General features: G+C 41.8%; 1 protein-coding gene across 1 annotated transcript; it reads right to left on the reverse strand.

Moving 5' to 3' along the window:
- Window positions 1-24,818, reverse strand: LOC134449841 (rap guanine nucleotide exchange factor 5-like). Its single transcript, XM_063199949.1, has 18 exons — window positions 24,738-24,818; window positions 24,326-24,479; window positions 18,200-18,278; window positions 16,731-16,878; window positions 14,917-15,011; window positions 12,730-12,796; window positions 11,901-12,250; window positions 11,398-11,555; window positions 9,719-9,868; window positions 4,334-4,431; window positions 3,883-4,005; window positions 3,286-3,464; window positions 2,715-2,805; window positions 2,044-2,094; window positions 1,277-1,364; window positions 1,044-1,108; window positions 709-763; window positions 1-119 (listed from the first exon to the last, which is right to left on the reverse strand). Exons 1-18 carry the CDS (start codon window positions 24,816-24,818, stop codon window positions 1-3), a joined length of 2,151 nt encoding a protein of 716 aa, XP_063056019.1.
- Window positions 24,819-24,862: the final 44 nt, after the last annotated feature.

Here is a 24,862-nt window from a genome sequence, read left to right on the forward strand (position 1 = left end):
CTATGTCCGAGGCTCCAGCCTGTGGGACAGGTCGAAGAGGGTCTCCTGACTGCTAATGATGTGCAGGTGTCTGATGCAGCAGCTCGTGTCCGGGTCGTCCTTCTGTCTCCCTCCGTCTCCTGGACAACAGAGACACTCTTCATGATCATGACTGATGAAAAGGACAATTAGGTGCGATATAGTTGTCATGATGAAAGGCAGAATGACACGCTGTGACCAGGGCAATGGAACGGTGCTAAGGCTTTAAACATTTTTGACAGAACTACTTTCGAGCTGTGCATAATAAATGGTTTTAATGAATGCCCAGCAAACGTATCAAAAAGTAGCATAGAATTCCAGATGTTTATGAGGGTGTTGTGATGAAAGGCAGAATGTAAGACAGTGTGTGCATTCCAATGTGCAGTCTTCCGTCCTCCACTTTTGCTTGTGGCCCCGCATGTTGCTGACGCCCCGCCTCCGTGGAGACAATTAAGTTTCCCCGCTGTCAGCCTACCCACAACAATTTTTGGGAGACTGTTCTTCATTCACTATCCCAATTGCAAATGAAGCAATGTCATCAGAATTGTGCTTTTGCAAGATATTGAATTAATTTTCTGCAGTCTGTCGGTGACGTCATCATGAGGTCACAAGCAAACAAGTGAGCAATGAAGGACAGAAGTCCGCATATTGGAATGCACCTAGTGATTGACTCAGCGGTCGCAAACTCACCCATCGGATCCAGTTTACAGTGTTTGATCAGGCGTGCTGATTCTGCCATCATGTGCTGTTAGGATAGAGAGAACACCACAACAATCTTTAATTAGGCCTACGCATCCCTAACCTCTTCAGCTGAACATTGGGCCAATAAGCATGTTGTTTCAGCCCAGCTTTAGTCATGGCTTTTTATCTTGCTTCAGGTAATGATTTTGTATTTTCACAATGTACATGACAGTCAAATCTATTGTTCTACACATGATAGACACACATTATAAACAAACATTCCCATTGTTCCTTAAAGAGTTGTGGTACCCACAAAGTCTAAGGACCTCTTGTAGTCTACTCACCAGCTTGTCAAAGTTGAGCAGATTGTCAAGAAATGTCTTGTTGCCCTCACGAACAAAAGTAATGTCTGTGGTGAAGTAACAGGGGCACCTTGATATTAGTATCATCCATGAGCAAAAGACAGTAGCAATTTACCGTATAGGGTTATTAGAAATTATCTAAGAGAAGATGATTGTGTTTTGTTCAGACTTTTGTCAGTTTTACTGTTAAAACTATCCAAATTAGCTTTGGCAACCTTTGAGCAGCAGAGGCAGGAAGGGAATCTTGGGGGACTTCATTTGGCTGAAGGTGGTCCTGTAAGTCTTGTGGTTGAAGGAAGGGTCCTATGGCACAGGACAACAGTCAAGGCAAGTCAAGTGTACTTTATTTTCAAATTCTTCTATTCGACTGACATTACACAGAGGGTATGAAATTGTGTTTACCCAGACTCCACATGTGCAATTTAAACGAAACAACACACACACAACAAAATCCATGCACACGTCGTTTTTTACAGTAGATTTTAAATAGTTGGATTAAACAACAATAAAATGTAAAAAAATGGGTTGTGCAAACATTTTCTTGAATTCCCTAGACTGTCTATCTAGACTATAGTTTTTAAAAGAGCACGTAATACATTTCTCAAGCCAAATCTCATGGGGACTCCCCCAAGTGTGTAAAGTAAAGTAGATTAAAGTAGGCCTACTTTTATTAATCTAGACGGAAATTAAGGGTGTGTGTGTGTGTGTGTGTGTGTGTCTGTGTGTGTGTGTGTTTGTGTGTGTGTGTGTGTGTGTGTGTGTGTGTGTGTGTGTGTGTGTGTGTGTGTGTGTGTGTGTGTGTGTGTGTGTGTGTGTGAGCACAGAGCATCACACCTTCTCTACTAATGAGTTTCCCTTCCCTTCCTTCACTTCCCTTCAACTACTGTGAAAGCCCATCTGTTTTTGTCTTTTTTTTTATTATTTTATTTTGTTTTTCTTAAAGCCCTCAAACTGTAGGGCCGTATGCATGCACATTACTCACGGTCAGACTCTCCAACTCAGAAAACACCTTGCGGAACTTCCAGGACACTTTCTGTGGAGACAGGAGGACAAGGAGGGGGGGTAGACAGGATCACACAAAAGGTTACAGACAAACTGTATCCAATAGTGGTGTGCATTGGCACTGCCCTCACGATTCGATTCGATTACGATTCGGGAGGTAGCGATTCGATTCGATTCAATTCTACAATGCATTGCAATGCATTACATTTCTACTGAAAGCAAAGCAAATGTTTCATCAGTCATGATGAGGCAATACAAGTAGTCAGATACTGAGCAACAGGCTGTTTTCTGTATCAGTTTTCAATGCTTTGAAGTGCTTTTATTTAATTTAACATTCATTTGCTTCCGAAATATCCACGGAAGTAATTGAAACTTTAAAAATGTACTGCATCGATTATGGAACTTGCCGCATTGAATTTAATTGTCCATGCCCCGCTTTGCATTGCATTGCCGAATCGATTATTGTTGACACCACTAGTATCCAATGAAATGTATCCACTACTGTCTCTATAAATCAAACATTCTAAAAGAACATATGCTATGCTAGTCACAAAACCTACAGATAGGCTAACTCTAACCTTGACATCACAGAAGAACCAAACAGCATCCACATATAGATCCAGGCCAGGGGATACTGTAGGCCCTACTTACCTCCCATGTCTGACTCAGGCGACTAACGGCGGCGGTGTTCAGGCCCATGATGATGGCGAAAAAGGAGCTCATGTTTCTTTGGGCTTTACAACTGCAGGGTAAAAAATCCCAAGCAGAGTGATTATGGCCGGGGGCCCAGGGCCATGAGAAAAGGCATTACAACCATCATGGGCATGTTTAACACACAGTATATTAAACAAGCATAATCATAAGGCCTTTTCTGAGGTTACTACTGTGATTTTAGTGTGTGTCTGTGTCTGTGTCTGTGTCTGTGTGTGTGCATATGCACGTGTGCATTCATGTGGCCCCTGAACACAAATGAGTTTGACACCACTGGTCTACACTGATAGCTCAGTGTGTGGAGGCTTGAATTTCGTCCTTGTAAGTCACTTTGGTCAAAAGCGTCTGCTAAATATAATGCAATGTGTATCTGTATGAGTCTTCAGGAGGGAGGTTTACTAATGGTCTACTGCCAAACTCTGATAGTTGCCATCTGTTACACAAGTCCATTCAGGTTGCTGTAGCATTACTGCACTATGACCTCTCAAAGTATTCCATGCTTGTTACTCACTGAGCAGCAACCTTGATGAACTTCTTTAAAAGTTGCACTCGTTTGCAGAGCGCAGAGCAGAGCAGGAGCTCTGTCATGACCCATAGCTGCACCTCACTGCAGCGCTGTAGCATTCTCTCCAGCGCCCCCGTGTGGCCCACACAGGTGTCACGGCTGCAGGTGAAGCAGATCAGCTCTGGCTTTGAGAAAGAACAAAGCACATCCCCATGAATAACACAGCTACAGCATTCGTCAGTTCCACAAAGTGGAAAGCACACACCACCTAATACGACAGTATGTAAAACTACCAAACCCTGCAGCTGTTTTTTTTTCTTTGTGTAAAAAAGCACATACACCAACAACACAGCTCAGCAGCAAAGCCAGTATACCTTGTCAAGATTTGAATATTTTTCCCTTTTGGTAAGGTAGATATCTTTTTAATAAAGGCCTATTTTAATTATCAGCCATTATATTGATCTATTAATCAGTAATTAACAAATAGGCAGAAGCTCCAAAGAAGTGCAAGCAAAAAAACAACCTTTTCTCAAAATCCAAACTCTTATGTAGGCCATTGAAAGATGATGGTTTGCCATGCTGTAGAAAAGGAGCCCACCGTACCTCCTGTACGCACTCAAAGAGACTCCAGTCAAAGTTGGTCAGGGTGACTGCCACATCCCAAGCATTCAGGCTCAGCAAGTGGGCAGTCCTCTGCTGCTGAAGGGCACTATCACTGAGAAGGGTCTACAAAGCAAGGCAAATAAATAAAGCTCACACGTGTTACAAGTGACACTGTAACACACTATAGCATATTGTATTACCAGAGTTGTACTTGAATAGATGCACAATACATTTTGAAGTGTTAATTATCCACTTGGATATTAAAAAGCTCTTCTACTGTAGTTGATCCTACAAGGGATTTTTTTTTATAGGAGAATAAAAATGTGCTCCCTTGGTCTCTTAGTGTTGATCCAACAAGGCAACATTTACTGAGACTCAAGTTTTGTTCTGTTTTTTGAACTGTATGAAGCATCAGGGATTGATACAGACAGATGGCATCGTGGCATCTTACCAGAACTGTGGTCAGGTCTCTCCTGTAAACCTGCAGTCTCTCTACCGAAAACACACAGTTTGGGAAAACCCTGTCTTGAGGTTGAAGCAGCAGCTTCTCTGGGGGGGGGAGAGAGAGAGAGAGAGAGAGAGATAGAGAGAGAGAGAGAAGCATAAAATGTAAAGCACACATCATGGGAGACACAACAAGAGATGGAAATATGTCTCTTCAGAAATAATTTATAAAAATCCTCTGCCACAAATGTGATCCAAGCCGTACTGAATATGCTGACTGCCGTGAACACTCAAAACGCGTAGGCTAGGGCAGATACTCAGGGAAGTCACCCGCATTGGACGTAAGCTGTAGCAGGGTTTTTACTTTCTGAACTCAGCGTTGACACCTCTGGTCCTGTTTGGAGAGTTACCTGTTGAGCCTGCTGAACTGGGTAAAACAAATCCACAAATATCTCTGCAATCCTTGATTTTATTACACACATAGAGCTTAAAGGAGCTTCTAAGCAGAAGAAGGGAAATCTTGTTGGTGCAAATTTGGAAGATTTTGGAAAGTCTGGGACTGTTTTTTTAACTACAGTTTGAGTTGGATCTAACCAAGACAAAATGGCTGGTGGGAAGGGGAACAAAGAAAGAGGGGAGAAAGACAACGATCAATCTATATCAATGGCACATGTACAAGATCTACTTGAACAACAAAAACTTTTTTACAAAGAACTTTTATCACAGCAGGAAAGCAATTTTAAAACTTGTGTTAGCACCATTATGGAGACGTGCAATAAAAGGATTGATGAGATGCTAAAGGACGTGCAAGACTTAAGAACAAGTTTACAATTCACACAAAAGGAGTTGGATGATCTCAAATCTGAAAATAAAGGAATTCACGGCATCTGCAAATCACAAAGAGCAGATATTGATCGACTGGCTGAATCCATGCTGATACTGGATGAAAAATCTGACTTCCTCGACAGGCAAGCAAGGAGAGCAAACTTAATCATTGATGGAGTTCCGGAGGCAGAAAAAGAGAACAATTTAGTCACTGAAGAAAAGGTTCTGGAAATTATCAAGGAGAAACTCAACCTGGACACAAAGACAATTGGAGTGGAACAAGCGATGCGAATTGGAGAGGTGAACATCTCTAGAGACGGCACTCAAGGCAGGCCACGTCCAGTCATCGTGAGATTTCATCGTACAAAGGACAGAGACAGTGTGTTTAGGAATGCAAAAAAGTTGAAGGGGACGAGGATCTTCATAAACGAGGACTATCCGGAGGCTGTGAGACAAAGAAGGAAGGAACTTGTGCCCAAAATGAAAGAAGCCAGAGAGAGGGGGGACATTGCCTTCCTGCGCTACGACAAATTGATTATCCGGAAGGGACAGAAAAAAGATTCTACAGACCAGTAATTGGACATGACCCTCCAGAAAAAAATGTTTTTTTCTGTTTTTAATGACAAATGTTTTCTATTGCAGGGCTACCCAAAAAGGGGCTCAAGGTGGCTCACTTGAACATTTGCAGTTTGAGAAACAAAATCAATGACCTTGAAGAACTCCTAACCTCAAACTCTGTTCACATTCTGGCTATCTCAGAGACTCATCTCGATGAATCTTTTAGTAATGCTATGATGTCCATTTCAGGCTTTAACATGTACCGGAGAGATAGAAACTGTCACGGTGGTGGAGTAGCCTTTTATGTTCAAGATCATATTCCTGTAAAAGTAAGAGAAGACCTAGAACCAACTGACATTGAAATAAGGTGGTTGCAAATTCATTTGCCTTATCAAAAAGATATATTGATTGGTTGTTGCTACAGACCTCCTAGTGCAAATATTGGTTATATGGATAAAGTCAATAGTATGCTCGACCAGGTATATGACTTAAGCATGGAGGTCATCCTGACAGGTGACCTAAATGTAGATTGGCTACTACCACACTTGCTACGTGTACATGATGTTTTTGAATCGGATCTAATAGATCGGATTTAAGTAGATCGGATTAAGAGTTATTTTGCAACGTGTATACATGGCAATTTCACTTAAATGCGATTAAACGTCTGGGGAAAATAAAGCATTGCGATTGGACTGAGGACGCACGTGCTGAGTGAGCCAAATAAGGCGTGGGGGCGTGGTCGCCAAACCTCCAGGGAACTACTGGGACACAAGCTTATCTTCAGCCCGAAAATGAATTCCCTCAGTGGACTCAAGGCTGGTAAAATCCCCTTTGGGTCTGGTTCTTTCAAATGCTAGTTAGCACCCTCCTAGCTTAGAAAAACGAACTGGTGAAAGGGTGATGTGGAGTAACTTTGTTGTGCTTAATTACTTCGTGGGGCACTTTTACATCAATATATGAAAGCCACAACATTTATAGTCGCTTAGGGACTTTAAATTAAGCAAAACTTTCATGTGAAAATCAACAGGAAGTGCCGCCATCTTTTTCTCACTGACAAAGAGCACGGGCTCTTGGCGCCATCGTGTGGTCAACGAGCATGCGTGGAACGACCGGATTTATTGTAATTCTGATTAAAAGGTTACATGACAGAGGAACGTGTTTAATCGGATTTAAAAGAGGAATAAACCACCCACATTAATCGGACTTAAGTTTAAATCGGAATAAACTTAAATCCTGTTCGGTAAGTGTTTACATGATGTTTTTAAAGTGGAATTAAGTTTTAATGAGATTTAAAGTGAGTTAAACCGGATTTAAATGCCTCATGTAAACGTACCACATTGTCCCTTAAAACAGAGGCTCATGAACATAGCCAATTCATGTAGTTTTAAACAGATGGTGAAGCAGCCAACTAGAATAAGCATTAACAAAAGAGGTATCACAACATCGTCATGTATTGACCATATATATGTCAATAGAGAAGAATTATATTCGAAGGCCATTTCAGTTCCTGTAGGCTACAGTGACCACAACTTAGTGGCTATTGCAAGGAAGGGAAATGTACCAAAGGCTAAGCCAAGAGTCATTTTGACTAGGATCATGAAAAGGTTTTCTGAGGAGGCTTTCTTAAATGACATTTGTAAGACAGACTGGTCAAGTGTACTCAAGGAGGAGGAACCAGATGTAGCATTAAATGTATTTATGTCTAAGTTTGTGCCCGTGATAGACCAGCATGCGCCAATGAAAAAGATGACCGTAAGAACTTCTGGCGCACCTTGGATGGACGAAGAACTGAAACAACAGATGGCACTGAGGAATGAGGCAAAGGCAACAGCTAATAAGACGAGGAGTGTAACTGATAGAAGAAAATATTGTAAACTAAGAAACTCTGTTACTAAACTCAATCTGAAGAAAAAGAAAGCACACTTGACTTCACAGTTAAGAAAATTTAGCAGTGATGGGAAAAAACTATGGAAAACGTTGAATAGTTTGTTGGGGAATAAAACACCAACACAACCAACATTCATTGAGAATGATGGGACATTCATCACAAACCCAACAAAAATTGCCAATCACCTAAATAATTATTTTCATAACAAAGTAGCTAAACTAAGGAGAGAGCAATTATCAGGGGGGAGTCATGACTCCAACCTTATGATAGGGAAACTAATTAAGGAGCAATCTTGTAGCTTTCAGTTTGCCAAAGTGGAGGAGGATACAGTGAGCAAGTTAATTACTTCATGTTGCAAGGACCAGCAAGCAGGCATTGACAACGTAGATGGTAAGTTTCTGAAAATGGCAGTGAGTTACATCTCCCAGCCCATTTGCCACATATTTAATGTTAGCTTAAAGAGTGGCATTTTTCCCCAAGCCTGGAAGGAAGCAAAAATTATACCACTACCTAAAGATAAAAAGAAAACTTTTACACCACCAAATAGCAGACCAATAAGTTTGCTTCCAGCACTTAGTAAAATATTTGAGAAAATAGTTTTTAATCAAATTCAGCATTATTTTTCTGAGAATAATTTATTAACAGAATGTCAACATGCCTACAGAAAAGGATTTTCAACATGTACAGCTTTAACCCAAATGACTGATGACTGGCTGCGAGAAATCGATAACAAAAAAATCTGTGGTGCTGTCCTTCTAGATTTTACTGCAGCATTTGATGTCATTGATCATAGCCTGTTACTTCAAAAGTTTGAGAGATATGGTTTTAAACAGTCAGCACTAAATTGGTTAAATAGCTATCTGACAAATAGATCCCAAAAGGTATATTTTAATGGTAGTTTCTCAAGCAGTGTGAATGTAGACTGTGGGGTGCCGCAAGGCAGCTGTTTGGGACCTTTGTTGTACTCTATTTTCACAAATGATTTACCTTCAGCGATACAAAATGCAAAAGTTGTAATGTATGCAGATGATACTTCTATTTATACATCTGCAAAAACATCAGCTGAACTGACACAAGTTTTGAACAAGGTGCTAGGAACAATAGAAAGATGGGTAAAACAAAACAAACTCGTTCTCAATATATCTAAAACCAAAAGTATTGTTTTTGGCTCTAGTCACTCATTGAGTCATGACCCAGCACTTAATCTGTGTATTAACAAAGAACAAATTGATCAGGTAAAGGAAGTAAAGCTACTTGGAGTCATCATAGATAGCAGACTGTCCTGGTCTAAACAGATTGACCACATGGTTAAGAAAATGGGTAGTGGCTTGGCACTACTCAGGCATGGTGGCCAGTTTCTCACTCAAGAACTAAGGAAAAGGATTGTATGCTCTTTGGTTTTAGCACAGATGGAGTACTGTACGATTGTGTGGTCTAATGCCAACAAAGATCACCTTGCTAAACTTCAGCGAGTCCAAAACAAGGCAGCACGTCTTGTTCTTAAATGTTCCTACACAACAAATATCACTTACATGCATTCAATTTTACAGTGGTTGAGAGTGGGGGAAAGGCTTCTCGTCTCTTTACTAACATCAACTTGGGCAGTTTTACACAACAAAATGCCATTAAATCGCTATAATCTCCTCTGTAAAAGTTGTGATATTCATACATATAACACAAGGCATGCAACAGCAGGGAGACTGAGCATCCCAAAGAGCAATACTAATGCATTTCTACGCACTGTTGAATATAGATCAATTAAAGCATGGAACAATTTGCCAACCAAATTAACTATATTGAATAGTAAAGTGGTTTTTAAAAAACAGGTGAAAAAACATCTGAGCCTATCATATATAAACTAGGTTAGTGCAGAGGTAGAGATGTTTGTCACAAGGTCCTAAACCATTATTATAGTAATTTATGTTTATGTTTATATTAAATGGTTTTTTGTTTGTTTTTTTCTTTTTTTCTTTTCAATGTATGGTGCTTAAATGAATGTACAGATTTGTGTAGAACTTTTAACTGTGTTTGATTTTATTGTTGGACCCCAGGAAGAATAGCTGGGTTTACGCCCAGCTAATGGGGATCCTAATAAACTAAACTAAACTAAACTAAACTTACCTCCAGAGCGAGAAACCGCAGCTATCACAATATCTTCCTGAGGGATGTCAAGTCGATCAGCCAATACTGAGAGCAGTGCCTCTGCTCTGGCAGAGCTCTTTGCCTTGACACTGACGTAGGAGTCCTCACATACATATATGCAGTACAGCACTGTGCAAAGAGACAGTACAGATGTGGGAAAAGATACATTAGTGACACTCAATCTGAAAACGTACTATGAAAATAAAAAACATACATCTACCAAGAACTAAATTCCTCATGGAAAGGAAACTGTACTATATGAAATACATTGTAAAAATCAAAAGTTCCCTGGAGAGCCTTCAGTTTGCTACTGTAGAGGAACCCATAAAAGTTCTATGAGGACCCCATGTTTCAACGTGTTTTGTTAAGTTTCTCCAAGGAACTTTGGAATTCTTCCCAGAACAATAGATGCTTTAGAGCACTTTCAGGGTTCCTCCACAATCCAACCAAAGAGTTTTGTCTCTTAACGTTATAGACATGGTATACCGCCCTACAAAGGTAAAGTGCAGTAACTACATATTTTGTGAAAATTGAGTTTATGGTCNTGTGATGCTGTGACTCTGCGTCTTCGCATCACGTGACTGAGTCACATGACCACCAGCCAGGAAATGGCTGCTTTTGTTTTTAATGTTTGAATGGACCATGTCTGAAACTAGAACTGAGATCGCTAAAATGCTTGCTTTTGACCTTTACTTTTCATCATGTAGTTTGCTGAGATCTTGGACTGCTTTTAAACACCTGCTTTTAAACATGTGAGTGATTTCCCTGCGAGAGGGTGAGTGCACGCACCAAACTCGCTACATTGTTGCCAACTGTTTGATTTCAATGTCTTTACCACCTAGCGAAATGCTAACAAGTTTTTAAATGCCCAGTACGTTCAATAACAACGAGCAGACAGTCTATTTGAAAGCATTGAATGTTTATTCACTAAAGTAAGGTTAAAAGTAACGGTAAAGCAAAGTAGTCTCAAACATGTACCTTTTCTCCCGGCATCTCTGGCTGCAGTGTTAAAGGGGCGCGCACCTCCACTGTCATGCCTGAAATACTGTTGTTGCCGAGTGGGGCACGTTCGCGCAATGCGCTCGTGCGTGAGCTCAAAATGGTTTCATCCAATCTAAATCAATATTCGCTCCTAAAGCAATTTGGTTTTAATATTTTTGTATGAGTGTATTATGTGCTTTTTCCTGTATTAGGAACTTGTCTTTTCTTTTCAGTTAATGTCTTTACTTTGTCTAGAAAAGTCTTTTCTGTATTTTAACCCCTAGTTTGCTGTAATATTGGTTTGTGCCAATTAATAGGGGAAATTGATCTGTCTTTAAAATGTCCTTTGTTTCAGTTAGAAAGAGGCCAGCCATGCGTGCACACTTATGTGAGTGAGAGCCTCAGGACTCAGTACAGTGAGTCACTTTATTGCACAAAAGTTATTTTGATTTAACTTTAGTTGCTTACACTTTTGTTAGTTATTTTTTTCTCTTTTCTTTTGACCCTCGTGTCATTGTTTGTTTATTGGCATTTTTGACATTAGTTTATCTCACTGTAAATATATGCACGGATTTTGGCTGTGGGAAAAAATAAAAACAACCCTCAACTTTTGCGCAAAACCTTCTTGTGGACCTGCATTTCTGCCAGACTTGCCTGTCACGGCTACACATCTTCACATTTGGTGGCAGCGGTTTTGGGAGCCAGTGACCAGCAGAAGTGCAGACGAACAACATCCAGTCCAACAGAAGCAAGATGGCAGAAGGAGGAGCCAACCGTGATGTCGACAGTGATGAAGAGTACAGAGATGAAGAGGAACCACATCACTAGCACTGACCTGCAGACGGCGACAGAGGAGGGGGCTGGGACGCGACGCTCAGGCAGTTCATGCAGCAACAACACCAGCGCAACATGCGGCGAGAGCAAGAAACCCAAAAGCAAGAGCGGCGGCTGAGGGCCCTTCAGCGTCGGTTCGGGCTACTCCAGTCATTTTTCAGTGCGGAGCGGCTGGACGAACAGACGCCATCCGGACCCATCAGCCCGACAACATCTCGCACAGCCAGCGTGGACCCCTCTGACTACGGCGCAGGAAGAATGAGTAGAGTGAGCAGTGTTTCCTCCAACCTCGTGACGACATCGGCCGAACAGGCCCCAACCCCATTTCCAAGGGTATTGGCCGTACCAAAGGTGACCCCATTTCAAGAGGACCAGGTGTTGCGGGGGGGCGATATTGACTACGTGGTGGTCCACAGCGCCACCTGGGAAGACCACCTGAGCCATCTGAAGGACTTCTTCTATCGCAGTCACCAGGCGGGCTTGGTGATCATCCCGGGCAAGTGTCAGCTGGCAAAGACCGACGTCTGCTACCTGGGCTACGGTGGACAAAGTGGATGCCATCCGCAGCTGCCCTCGCTCCACAACCAAGAGGGGCATCCGATTCTTCCTGGGGTTGATCGGCTGATACCTGGCAATGCAGCCCTTCCGCTTCGTGATGAAGTATCGCAGTGGCAAGTCCATGTCATTGCTGACTTCCTGACCAACCTCAATGAGGAGGTTCAGTCTTAAGTGGGGGGGGTGTGTGATGCTGTGACTCTGCGTCTTTGCATCACGTGACTGAGTCACATGACCACCAGTCAGGAAATGGCTGCTTTTGTTTTTAATGTTTGAATGGACCATGTCTGAAACTAGAACTGAGATCGCTAAAATGCTTGCTTTTGACCTTTACTTTTCATCATGTAGTTTGCTGAGATCTTGGACTGCTTTTAAACACCTGCTTTTAAACATGTGAGTGATTTCCCTGCGAGAGGGTGAGTGCACGCACCAAACTCGCTACATTGTTGCCAACTGTTTGATTTCAATGTCTTTACCACCTAGCGAAATGCTAACAAGTTTTTAAATGCCCAGTACGTTCAATAACAATGAGCAGACAGTCTATTTGAAAGCATTGAATGTTTATTGAATTAAAGTAAGGTTAAAAGTAGCGGTAAAGCAAAGTAGTCTCAAACATGTACCTTTTCTCCCGGCATCTCTGGCTCCAGTGTAAAAGGGGCGCGCACCTCCACTGTCATGCCTGAAATACTGTTGTTGCCGAGTGGGGCGCGTTCGCGCACTGCGCTCGTGCGTGAGCTCAAAATGGTTCAATCCAATTTAAAATAATATTCGCTCCTAAAGCAATTTGGTTTTAACATTTGTGTATGAATGTATTATGTGCTTTTCCTGTATTAGGAACTTGTCTTTTCTTTTCAGTTAATGTCTTTACTTTGTCTAGAAAAGTCTTTTCTGTATTTTAACCCCTAGTTTGCTGTAATATTGGTTTGTGCCAATTAATAGGGGAAATTGATCTGTCTTTAAAATGTCCTTTGTTTCAGTTAGAAAGAGGCCAGCCATGCGTGCACACTTATGTTAGTGAGAGCCTTGACTCAGTACAGTGAGTCACTTTATTGCACAAAGTTATTTTGATTTAACTTTAGTTGCTTAAACTTTTTGTTTGTTATTTTTCCTCTTTTCTTTTGACCCTCGTGTCATTGTTTGTTTATTTGCATTTTTGACTTTAGTTTATCTCACTGTAAATATATGCACGGATTTTGGCTGTGGAAAAAATAAAAACAACCCTCAACTTTTGCGCAAAACCTTCTTGTGGACCTGCATTTCTGCCAGACTTGCCTGTCACGGCTACACATCTTCACAGGTCTTCATTACGCCTCCTTTATTTTGTGACAAAGCCTTATGGTCCAAATATGCCCCCATTTCAGAGATATTGCGAAACCAAATTGTCAGTAATATCCAACCTAATACCAAGGCTTTGAATGCTTTTTTCTCAGTTTCAATGAGTGCGTATACATGCAGTTCAGTATCCCGAATATGATCGGGATATTAAGTATCCCGAATTTGCGTTTGCGCATATAAACACTTCAGTATCCCGAATAAGCCCTTATTCGGGATACTGAGAAATCGTGATATGCTAGGTGGAGTTTTCCGAAAGAAGCCGGGATACTGACGCATGTATACACCTTATCCCGAATACAGGGGCTTCCCATGGAACGCTGTTGCTGGTATCCAGGCTACACGCATTTGAAGAGAATTCTATAACGGCCAAGAATGTAGACTGGGATATAACGTTCTGTGCGCATATAAACACCTTATCCCGAATATGATCATAACCGGGATAAGCCTCATATTCGGGATACTGAACTGCATGTAAACGCACTCATTGTTGGTGTAGTTACTGCACTTTGCATTTGTGGGACAGTAAATAAGGTTTTCACTTCACCACACCCTTAATTTAGAGTAATCTATAGATCTTAATTCACTGATATCAAAGCAAACATCAATACCTACCCTCCCTATCTGCTTTGGGAGATGTTTTGCACTGAGGCCAGTTGTCTTCAATACTGAGCTGTTTGTGCAATGACTTGCTCTAAACAACAGAGGAGTGAACAAATGTCAGGCCGTGTGGTCACACTAACAATCAAATTGTCTTTCTCTCTTGGTAAGGACATTCAGACTGATCACCTCACTCATACAATGCAAAAAAAAAAAATATGCATTCCGAATTCCTTTCATAATTGAATTCAATCTGGAATTATATGGAAAAACAACAATGGGATTCACATGAGATTCCTGAATGAAAATGATCAAACTTAATGTCCATCTAAAGCATGTCTACCAGAGGTGTCAAAAGTAAAAGCAAATTCCTGGTGTAAGTAGCACATGATATTACATAGCTGTTACAGCATTCACTCCATTGTACCTAATGAAGATTGCTGAAAAACACTGCAAACCTAAAAAGAACCCACCACAAATCCAAACCAGCACAGAGTCAGCTGATTGTAAAACAAGAAAAGAACTCTGGTTACTCATGTAAGTTACCTGTGTTGCAAGTAAACTGTTTATTTCTTTACTTGTACCTTTGACATCTCTGATGCCTACTTATAGAGACAACAATTGTCTAACCTTTTGCGGAGATGAGAATGTATCCACAATACTACTGCAAAGACAGGGAAAATCAGAAAGTTAATGAGGGATCAGTACACAATTGTTCAATAATAATGAAACAAAAACACTGGAAAACATCAAATGGGAAGTGCAACATCTACAGCCAGAAATACATCAACATCTAACCTCAGCCATAACTCAAACAAGTCATTGAAAAGACGTACAAATGTGGTGCACCAGACGTGTAAAAATTCACAGATTACCAATGTTGTATGGAGAGAAAGCTCTGTAATGTTCTAAGCTCCGTCTCTAGTGAAGGGTAGTTACAGAGGTCATCCAGAACACAACGGTGTAGACTCTGAAAAAGAGTTGCAGCACATGATACAACCCCATCATACATGCTGGAGTTACATCTTCACGTGTCACATGACATAAAAAGTACAACAGTGTGAAAGTGCTTATTGTGCTTAAATTTCAAAACTTGCATGAGCATTGGCTGTATGTGGGGATTATGGAGAGTGCGTGTGTGAGAGCATGGATGGCTACAGTATGCATGTTGGGCATGGTCTATAAGTCTGTATTGTAGGGTGCTCCTACGTAGGGCAGCCTCCTCCGGTTATTGAAAAGATGTAGAGAGGCGTTAAGGAGATGAGGGCCCAGGGCCGCTGATGGATTTGCCTGGGCCTGGGGCAAAGTTTTCTGAAAGGCACCCCACTCAATAATGCAATGGGGTCCCGATTCTGGCCCCTCATTGAGCCCAGGACACCTGACCCCTTACCGCCCCCTCCTGTTTGCTTCCCTGTGAGTGCCATCTAGAGACTGTCACTAGTAACCAGTAACCCCAGTATAATAGTTATAATAGGAATATGAATAGGAATGTTTCATAACAATGCAATTCATTCAGCAATTCAGTCATCATTCCAAGCATGAGCATTTTAAGCCCTGGCTTTTCCTCCCTTGTGGTTGCTGTGGGCCCGCGTTCAGGTCTTTCCTGGGTCATCATGTCCCAATCCTACTATATCCCGTATCTCTCTTTCCCATTACAAAGGCTCAAACATCAAAAAACAAATATACTGTATGTGTGCGTGCATATGTGTGCCTGCATATGTGTGTGTTTTTGTGTGACTTCTGAAAAAGTGCTCTATGTATAGTTTGTGTAAGTGTTTTTACATTATTTTCACTCTGTGTGTGTGTGTGTGTGTGTGTGTGTGTGTGTGTGTGTGTGTGTGTGTGTGTGTGTGTGTGTGTGTGTGTGTGTGTGTGTGTGTGTGTATCAGGGCTTGACACTGGCACTAGCCAACCGGCCAAATGCTGGTAAAACTTGGCTGTGGCTAGTAGTACTTTCAGTGTCACTAGCCAATTTGGCTGGCAGTTTATATTCCATGGTGTAACATACGCATCATAACCTTTATGCTGCTGTTTGCCCGTTGTGTATCAATTGTTTGTATTTAAGTTCAAGAAAAAGCTCAGTAACTCAGTTTCTATTTGCTTGATATACTTCCATGTACACTCATCTTGCTTTAGCACCTCATCTTCTGAGGTTAGACGTACACATATCATGCTAAAAAAAAGATAGAAAATCAGTGGCTAGTGGAATACCTGAATGGCTAGTGACTCGGGAAAACCACTAGCCACAGTGGCCAGTGGGTGAAAAAGTTAATGTCAAGCCCTGGTGTGTGTGTGTGTGTGTGTGTGTGTGTGTGTGTGTGTGTGTGTGTGTGTGTGTGTGTGTGTGTGTGTGTGTGTGTGTGTGTGTGTGTGTGTGTGTGTGTGTGTGTGTGTGTGTGTGTGTGTGTTTTAGTGTGGCTTCTGAAAAAGGCCATAGTGCACTTTGGGTTGAAGGGCTTTGCCGAGCGAGCCCTATGGTCCTGGTGGGGGAGACTGCAGCAGTAATATTAATCGTAGCTCATAAAAAGTTGGTCAGTAATTGTACGTTCATGCTCGGATTTCACCATGAAAAGTAGAAAGAAACAGCACCAACATCTTTCCAGTTATTGCCAAAAAACATGGTTGCATAATAGCCTCAGCCTGAGTGTAAAAAATTCCCCTCTTTCCACATTCAGAGTCGCTGACTTACCTTCATGAAGAGAGTGATGAAGTCATTGTCACGACGGAGGAAGTCTTTGTAGAGAGAGGCCCACCGCGACACAATGTGCAGGACCTTACGTTTCCTAAGCAGAGCTCCAGACGTCTCCTCACACACCACACCACGCTTAGACGAGTAGGTGATAGCCAGCAGGGTTAAGGAGCATTTTATGAAGTATTTGAAGAACAAGCTTCAAAGTACTTTTTGTGTATTAGAAGTAGGCTATTTCACAAGGGATTGCATAACATAGAGATTTTTTGTGTAAGACATCAAAAGTCTTCAACATAAAAAAGAAGACATCCAAATTGGCTGACAAATTCACTTCTTTGACTTAGATGACCTGGATGAATGCGCAATGGAATGGCATGGGCATGGCTATTTGTCGAGTCTAAGTTCACATGTACTTAGACATACAAAGCATTTGAGATTGAAGACCTGTCAACCCATCTGTACATTATGGTACAATACATTACATTACATTACATAACATCTGGCAGACACTTTTGCAATACAGTGACAAGGGAGTGCTGGGGTGTTTAGACATGTATCAGACAGGTACAGTAGACAGGGTGTGGTGAGGAAAATAAACAATACAGCATACCACAGGGATAGGGGAGGGGGAAAAGTCTCATGCATACCTCAAAATTATGGAGTGCACAATATGGAGTCATAGGGTGTGTTCCAATATGCAACCTTGCGTCCTCAACTTGTGCTCGTGGCCTCATACCAGGAAGTAATACGCCATGATGACCTCACTGACAACAGCATTCTATTTCAATATCTCCCAAAAGCTCAATTGTAAAGTCATTTTCTCATTTGCAAACTGGATGGTGAATGAAGAATAGTCCCCCAAAAATCGTTTTGGCTAGTCTGACAGCGGGGGAACTTAATTGTTTTCTACACGGAGGCGGGGTATCAGAAAAACATGAGGACACAAGCCAAAGTGGAGGACGCAAGGTCGCATATTGGAGTGAACCCATAAACTTAAGCTGGATCTCAAATGGTGCACTTGTGCACTTCAGTGTTCATGTCTTAGAGTGTATGGAGTATTAATTACGCACTCAAGTACCCGAAGTGCACAAGTGCACCATCTGAGACACAGCCTTGATGAAAAGCCTCTGTACATCCGTACATTCCAGACACACACACCATGTGAAGAGACACCACGTCCTCAACAGGGCAGTGGGTAGTGGGAGTAAAGTTGTAGCCATCCGAATCTCCACAGGCAAATCCATCTATTAAATGAATCTTAATTTATATCTTAAAATTAAATTAAGTAAATGCATGTATAAACTAATCTCAAATATTACATAACTTGACAAGTCATGATTTAACCTTTGTGTTTAAGTGAGTGATATTATTTCCGAATTATTACATTGGGTTTTACTAATGTAAGGATGTCTTGGCCCTCTGGGTATGGTATGATGTTATGGAGACGTGTTAGGATTTCAGAAGGATATTTCCTCAGGAGAGCTTGGCAAAGGTCCTTGGTCGACATGAAGAGCATATAGGTGAGCAGAAAGTCCTGCAGGAGGATCTCTGTAGGGGAGAGAAAGAGTGATCAGACCTTAAGAGAGCTCCAGTGAATCAACATAGGAGAAGACCATAAAGCTGCAGGTTTAGTTAAAGTCATAACCAGCAGAAAACAAAAGAGAACAAAACATGCTGAGGCTCTGTGCGACTGTTTTTTTTAAATATATTTTGATTTTAAATACATTTTGATTTTCACCTTTATTAGGACAGTACAGTGATGAATGGGACAGGAAACGAGTGGGAGAGACGAGGGAGGTTCAGAAAATGAAAAATTGAGAAACGCCATTACCAAGAAATTGAGACTTTTGGGGTTAAGTCACATAAAACAGACAGAGTGCAAGAGCAAATATTTCTTTTAACATATCTTAATTAGCTCTATATGTATTTACACTGAACCCATGTAATTGTGCACATTCAGACATTGGCGATTCCAATTAAGTCTGGGCATCAGTGGTTCTTCAAATATTGATTTGCTAGTCAATTGATTACCTGGGAGTTGATTAACAGGGTAGCATGAAATTGTTAAACCGGTTCACAGTAGCCTACCACTTTGTTTTCACTGTGCTTCCACAAGCCGTTAGAGAAAGACAAATCTCAAGAGATCTTGGGTGTGCTGACACCTAAACGGAGCAGCCATTTCAGCCGATTTCAGAGAGCATCATCATCAGCCAGTTAATGACTTGTGCTCTTCAGTGCAAGCAACGACGGCTCACATTTAATTTGTTCCTCTGCTGCTCAGAGGACCTAAGACCGGCCTGTGGTCCTTTAATCTATTCTTAAACGATCCCTACTGCTGACTGACTGACTATTGTCTCATTTGGGCTGCTCTCCTCTGCTCTCTCTCTCTCTCTCTCTCTCTCTCTCTCTCTCTCTCTCTCTCTCTCTCTCTCTCTCTCTCTCTCTCTCTCTCTCTCTCCTACTACACAGACTACACAGACACATACAAACACATTTGCTATAGATGGTGTAAAGCATGTGTGGTGGTAAACAAGTGACTTTTACAAAAAAGTGTATCATCTGGCTAGTCCAGTAGTAAGGAAGGCCGAATGTATTTTAGAAAATTACTTCCATCCCCTGCATTAGGAATTCCAGTTTTTACCTTCTGGTTCCCGCTTTAAATGCCCATTAGCTAGGACAAATACCACTCGCCTCCAAAAGAGTTGTCGCCTATCCATCTGTTTGGAATAACAGCTAATAACCTGACTTTCAATTAATCACTTGGCTTCAGAAGTCACTCATATGAAAGCTACAACCCTTCCGAAAGAAAATATATGTAAATAAATAGAATTCATGCACCAAAGACAGATTGACCCTTTATTGAACACAGACAGGGCAGATTTTCACAAGACAAAAGTTTTGTCGCCTATGGAACATAATGTGAAAATGAGCAGATAAGTCACTTCAAAACACTTCAAATACGCAGATTGGGTGTCATACTTAATCACTGAATCACTCTCACCTCTCCAGAAAATCGACTTTGGCCTTAGGTGTATGTTTAGGGTCATTGTAGTCATGGAAAGCAACACAATGAAAATCAATGGAGTTCAATGAGAGATGGTGACATATTCGCTATTCGTAGAGCAATACATGTTTAACTTCATGATTTAATCAATGACAAAAGCCCTCAAACACCTGCGGCATGCATGCAGCTCCTCATAAGAGCTGTATCTGTACCATGTTTCACTTTATGCACCATTTCTCTTTTTTCATATTCTTCATCTCCAACACCATATAGTTCTGATGCTATCAGTTCTAAAATGGTTGATCTTGGGATCTTGATTTCAGAGTACGAGTCCCATTAGCCTTCATTTTTGTCAGAATTAGGCCTGACATACTCTTGGCTGGCTTTTTTGAGACAGGACAGTGGGAGAGACTTCTTTGGTGTTAAAGGTGAAGAATTTGGAAAAAATACATGGTGCCTAAAGTCAAACATGGGAGGGATACAGCTCTTATGATGAGCTGCATGCATGCTGCTGGTGTGTGAGGGCTTTTATCATTGATTACATCATGAAGTTAAAAATGTATTGCTCTACGAATAGCAAATATGTCACCATCTCTCATTGAACTCCATTGATTTTCATTGTGTTGCTTTCCATGATTACAATGACCCTAAACATACACCTAAGGCCAAAGTTGATTTTCTGGAGAGGTGTGAGTGAACCAGTGATTAAGTATGACACCCGATCTGCGTATTTGAAGTGTTTTGAAGTGACTTATCTGCTCACTTTCACATTATGTTCGATAGGCGACAAAACTTTTGTCTTGTCAAAATCTGCCCTGTCTGTGTTCATTAAAGGGTCAATCTTTCTTTGGTGCATGAAATTTATTTTTGTACATACATTTTCATTCGAGAGGGTTGTAGCTTTCATATGTGTGACTTCTGAAGCCAAGTGATTAATTGAAAGTCAGGTTATTAGCTGTTATTCCAAACAGATGGGTAGGCGACAACTCTTTTGGAGGCGAGTGTAGATATAAGAATTCATTTTGTACCCTCTGCTATTCAGCTGCTAAATTAGAATAGCCATGAGTTGTATGTTTAGCTATTTTAAGCCCTACTCTGTAGATCTTTCTTTTAGATTACTCATTTATCTTAACCCCACCTTTTTATGCGTTTTAACGGTTATTTATGTCTGTTAGGCCTACAGTAAATGTTTTGTGTGTGTGTGTGTGTGTGTGTGTGTGTGTGTGTGTGTGTGTGTGTGTGTGTGTGTGTGTGTGTGTGTGTGTGTGTGTGTGTGTGTGTGTGTGTGGGTGGGTGTGAGAGGTGTACCACCACTGCAAAACAATTACTGGGACAAATAAAGGCAACTACTACTACTACTACTACTACTACTAGTCAAGCATGGTAGTGGGACTGACATGGTTTGGGGATGTATGAATGCCGTCAACATTGGAAATCTGAATTACACCTAAAGAAACATGCATGTCAACATGCACTGTGACAACTGAAGCAGATCATGATACTCTCCATTTCATTCAAATCTCACACCCATCTTTTTTAGCCAGGAACAGACTCAAAATGTAAAAGTTCAATGTAAAGAAAGGTTGAAACGCACACAGAGGACCTCCCTTTTAATCCCTTTTCATTTCAAGATGTTTCGGGCCAACATTGCTAACTCCTAGCTGCCAAGACGTCATAGTGTCCCAGCCGCCGCAGCGCCCTTACTACTCGCAATCCAGCCCTGGCAGGGGGCTCCCCTAGGTGGCCGCTGGTCTCTGCCTGAGGTTTCTTCCTGACTACAGGGGGTCTTTTTTCTCAGACCTCACTGAGCTTTTTTTCCCCCTCACAAACTATGAATCAAGCGAAAGGGAGTTTTTCCTCACCCCTGATGCCACCAGGGGCCGCACCTGAGCGCCCAATCTCTGTGTGACTATCTATGACTTATGATAGGCCCAGCCACTATGGACCTTACACATCTAAGAATCCTGGTCCTAACCTACGTTGACCTTATGACTCTACATTCTCTGTCTATCTCTTCTTCCTCTGCCTTCCTGCTTTTTCTGCCTCTCCTCTATACCTCTCCTTTTAAATCTATCTCTCCTCTCCTTTTAAATCTATCTCTAACAATGTTTTTTCCCATTTGTTAAGCACTTTGAGTTACATGCCTTGTATGACACAGTGCTATACAAATACAAAATTATTATTATTATTATTAAATTATTAACATGGCCCCCTCTCAGAGTACAGGATTTTAGCCTGGGATATACTCACTTTTGTTACATGTTGTAAAACGTTAATGGCTGTATTTAGTTTTTTTGTGAGTGAACAACAAATTTAAGCGGTTATATATGTTTTTAACAGGTCACTAATCATTGTGTCGAAGTGAAATTTCTTTAAAGGGACACTGTGTGAGATTTTTAGTTGTTTATTTTCAGAATTCATGCTGCCCATTCACTAATGTTACCTTTTTCATGAATACTTACCACCACCATCAAATTCTAAGTAGGCCTATTCATTGTGACTGGAAAAATAGCACTTTTCATAGGCCTACATAAAAAGGGGGACCTTCTCTATGGTCCGCCATTTAGAATTTCGAAAAATAGCCATTTTTAGCTGCAAAAATTACTCTACTTGTACCATACTAGAAAATATTTATTTATTACTTAGTAAACTTTCATATAAAGATCAAATTTGGCAATGGGGCACCTAAGTCACGCCCTTCTACTTCCGATCCGTGGGGCTGGAGCACTCAAAATTTTGAATGAGAGTTAATGGAGCGAGTCAAGCTAAATCCTCATCCCGTTTGGCATGTGCTCCGGATTTCACATATGATGGCAGTGAATTTGAAAGGTTTGGATTTGTGTCGTAAGACCACTCATTTTCGACACGCAAGAAACGTTATTTTAGCTTTTGTGCAAAACTATGTTAGAGACTACAACGTGCGCCGCATATTTGACGTGAACCGAGGCACAGCCAACCCTACCGCTGCACCGCAGCTGAAGTGGCTGCACGTCGAACATGCGACTTCTGTTGTGTAGTCCAAATAATTGTATATTTTTGCACGCACACAAATCAAAAATCGCTTGCCAAGTGAAGTCAACAAGCACACCATTGGTTATCATTAATTCTGAGCTACAGCATATGTGTGATCGACGGGGGAATGCGAGGTGGATCGGAAAAAAGCTTTGGTCAGTCCATTACAACACAGTCAAAAGTTTTGGCGTTCCCAGCCCCATGAGCCGCCCGGAAGGGGTGGAGACTTAGGTGCCCCATAGGCAGCCCAGTTTCAATGAGCAGCATAGTTGCAGTACATTTTTCGACCACTTCCTGCACAGTGTACCTTTAAGATGTACTTACAAATCTGCAAAAAAATGAGGGGTGTACTCACTTATGTGACATACTGTACAACGAGTCATATTTTCTGGTCTGATCAGAATAGGTTTTTCGGCCACAGATGTCTATGACTAGTAGTTCAAAATGGCGGACTTACTACGTAGCCTTCATGGGGAGGTTCCACCTATCCATGTATTAAACGTATAGGCTACATTTCCAAGCCATGATAAACTAGAAATTGATAGTCGTGTAATAACGATTAAGAGAGAGGATTACATTTGTAATTGGGCAGCATACATTTTGGAAACAAACTACTACTTTTTGTAGGGAACAAACTACTAAAAAAATAACACACTAGAAGTGTAGGAAAATGGGGCATCATTCTAAATTAGGCCTACCAGACTGCTGCAACACCTATTCAGGTCAGAACACAAATGTATTTACTTAGCAAATAGTCATGGAAAAGATCTAATTTGTGAATGTTCATTAACTTGATATAATAACTACAAAAATTACACACTGGAGGGACCTTTAAAGATTTTCCCAGTTTTCATCCAGTGAGCAAGTGGGTGTTTGTTTCAGAGTAGAGTGGCTGAACCCTTCAAAGTGTCCTCTCTCTCTGGAAGAGACTGAATGGAGGCTGTAGAACACCATCAGCAGGCCTGCTGCCAGGGGACAAATGGGTATGGTGTCCCGGGCCCGGGGCGATAGGGGCCTCATTACATTGTATGTATTAGGTAGAGGGCCCTTTCAGATGACTTTGTCCTGGGCCCAGCAAAATCTGTTAGCGGCCCTGACCATCAGTCAGGAGGAGGTGGCGGGGCGTGACATGACAGACAGACAGCAGCGTGGAGTGGAGTGGAGTAGCAGATGACTCCTCACATGGCTTTTAAGGGATTAGAGGATTACTAGAATGACTAGAATTAAACCCTATTCTTACCTGCCAGTCAAACGTTGCTCAGTTTAAACAAAGATGCTTATAGCATCACTTAATAACATGTTGTTAAAAAATATGCATGTTATGTTATGCTGCCAGATGTTTTGCCCTCACAGTTACTGCTATGTTGGGCACATCTAGATATGGTACATGAAAGTTGTGATTAAGCACAAAAGATTAACATTTCAAATTTTGGGGGGAAATCCTTTCATGAAATGCTTACGAGAGGGATAATGGAACATCCATGGGAGAGTGATGTGTACAACGATAGTGTAGAGCGTGTACAGTATGTGATGGGGTGATACGCAGACTGGGTGAACTGATGAAATAGTGACAGGTCACCTGAGTCCCTGCTGCTGGTGCTACTGGGGTGGTCGTCCAGCCTCATGTGGTCCAGGAGGTGACCCAGTGCCCTGTGAGGCGCGGCGGCGGCGGCACTCCAGGCAGAGCCATAGCGACGACACGAGACTGATGAATCCCCAGGGCAATCGTCATCCTCCAGGGAGGAGAGGGAGCGGCTGTGGCTGCTACAGCTGCTGCTCCTGCTGCAACTGTCCTCCTCCTCCTTCCCCTCCTCATGCTCATCCTCCACTCTCCCCTCGTCCTCCTCATCAATGTATCTGAAGTACGGCACATCAAATGTTGGCAGGGCAGCTGGTTCTGCTCTGCTGCTGATGCTGCTGATGCTGCTGTTGCTGTTGTCATCCGTTCTGCTCTCCTCTTCATCCTCCTCCTCATCCTCCTCCTGCCTCACCAACGCTGCAGCCATCACCTTGGTGTTGAGATAAAAGTCCAAAGGCTGTCGCCACTGCTGCTGCTTTGTCTGGCTGCCCATAGCCCGCGCAATTTCATTTGCTCACTCTCTGTGTCAGCATCACC

This window comes from Engraulis encrasicolus, chromosome 5 (genome assembly GCF_034702125.1).
Source record: "Engraulis encrasicolus isolate BLACKSEA-1 chromosome 5, IST_EnEncr_1.0, whole genome shotgun sequence".
Classification (NCBI taxonomy): domain Eukaryota; kingdom Metazoa; phylum Chordata; class Actinopteri; order Clupeiformes; family Engraulidae; genus Engraulis; species Engraulis encrasicolus.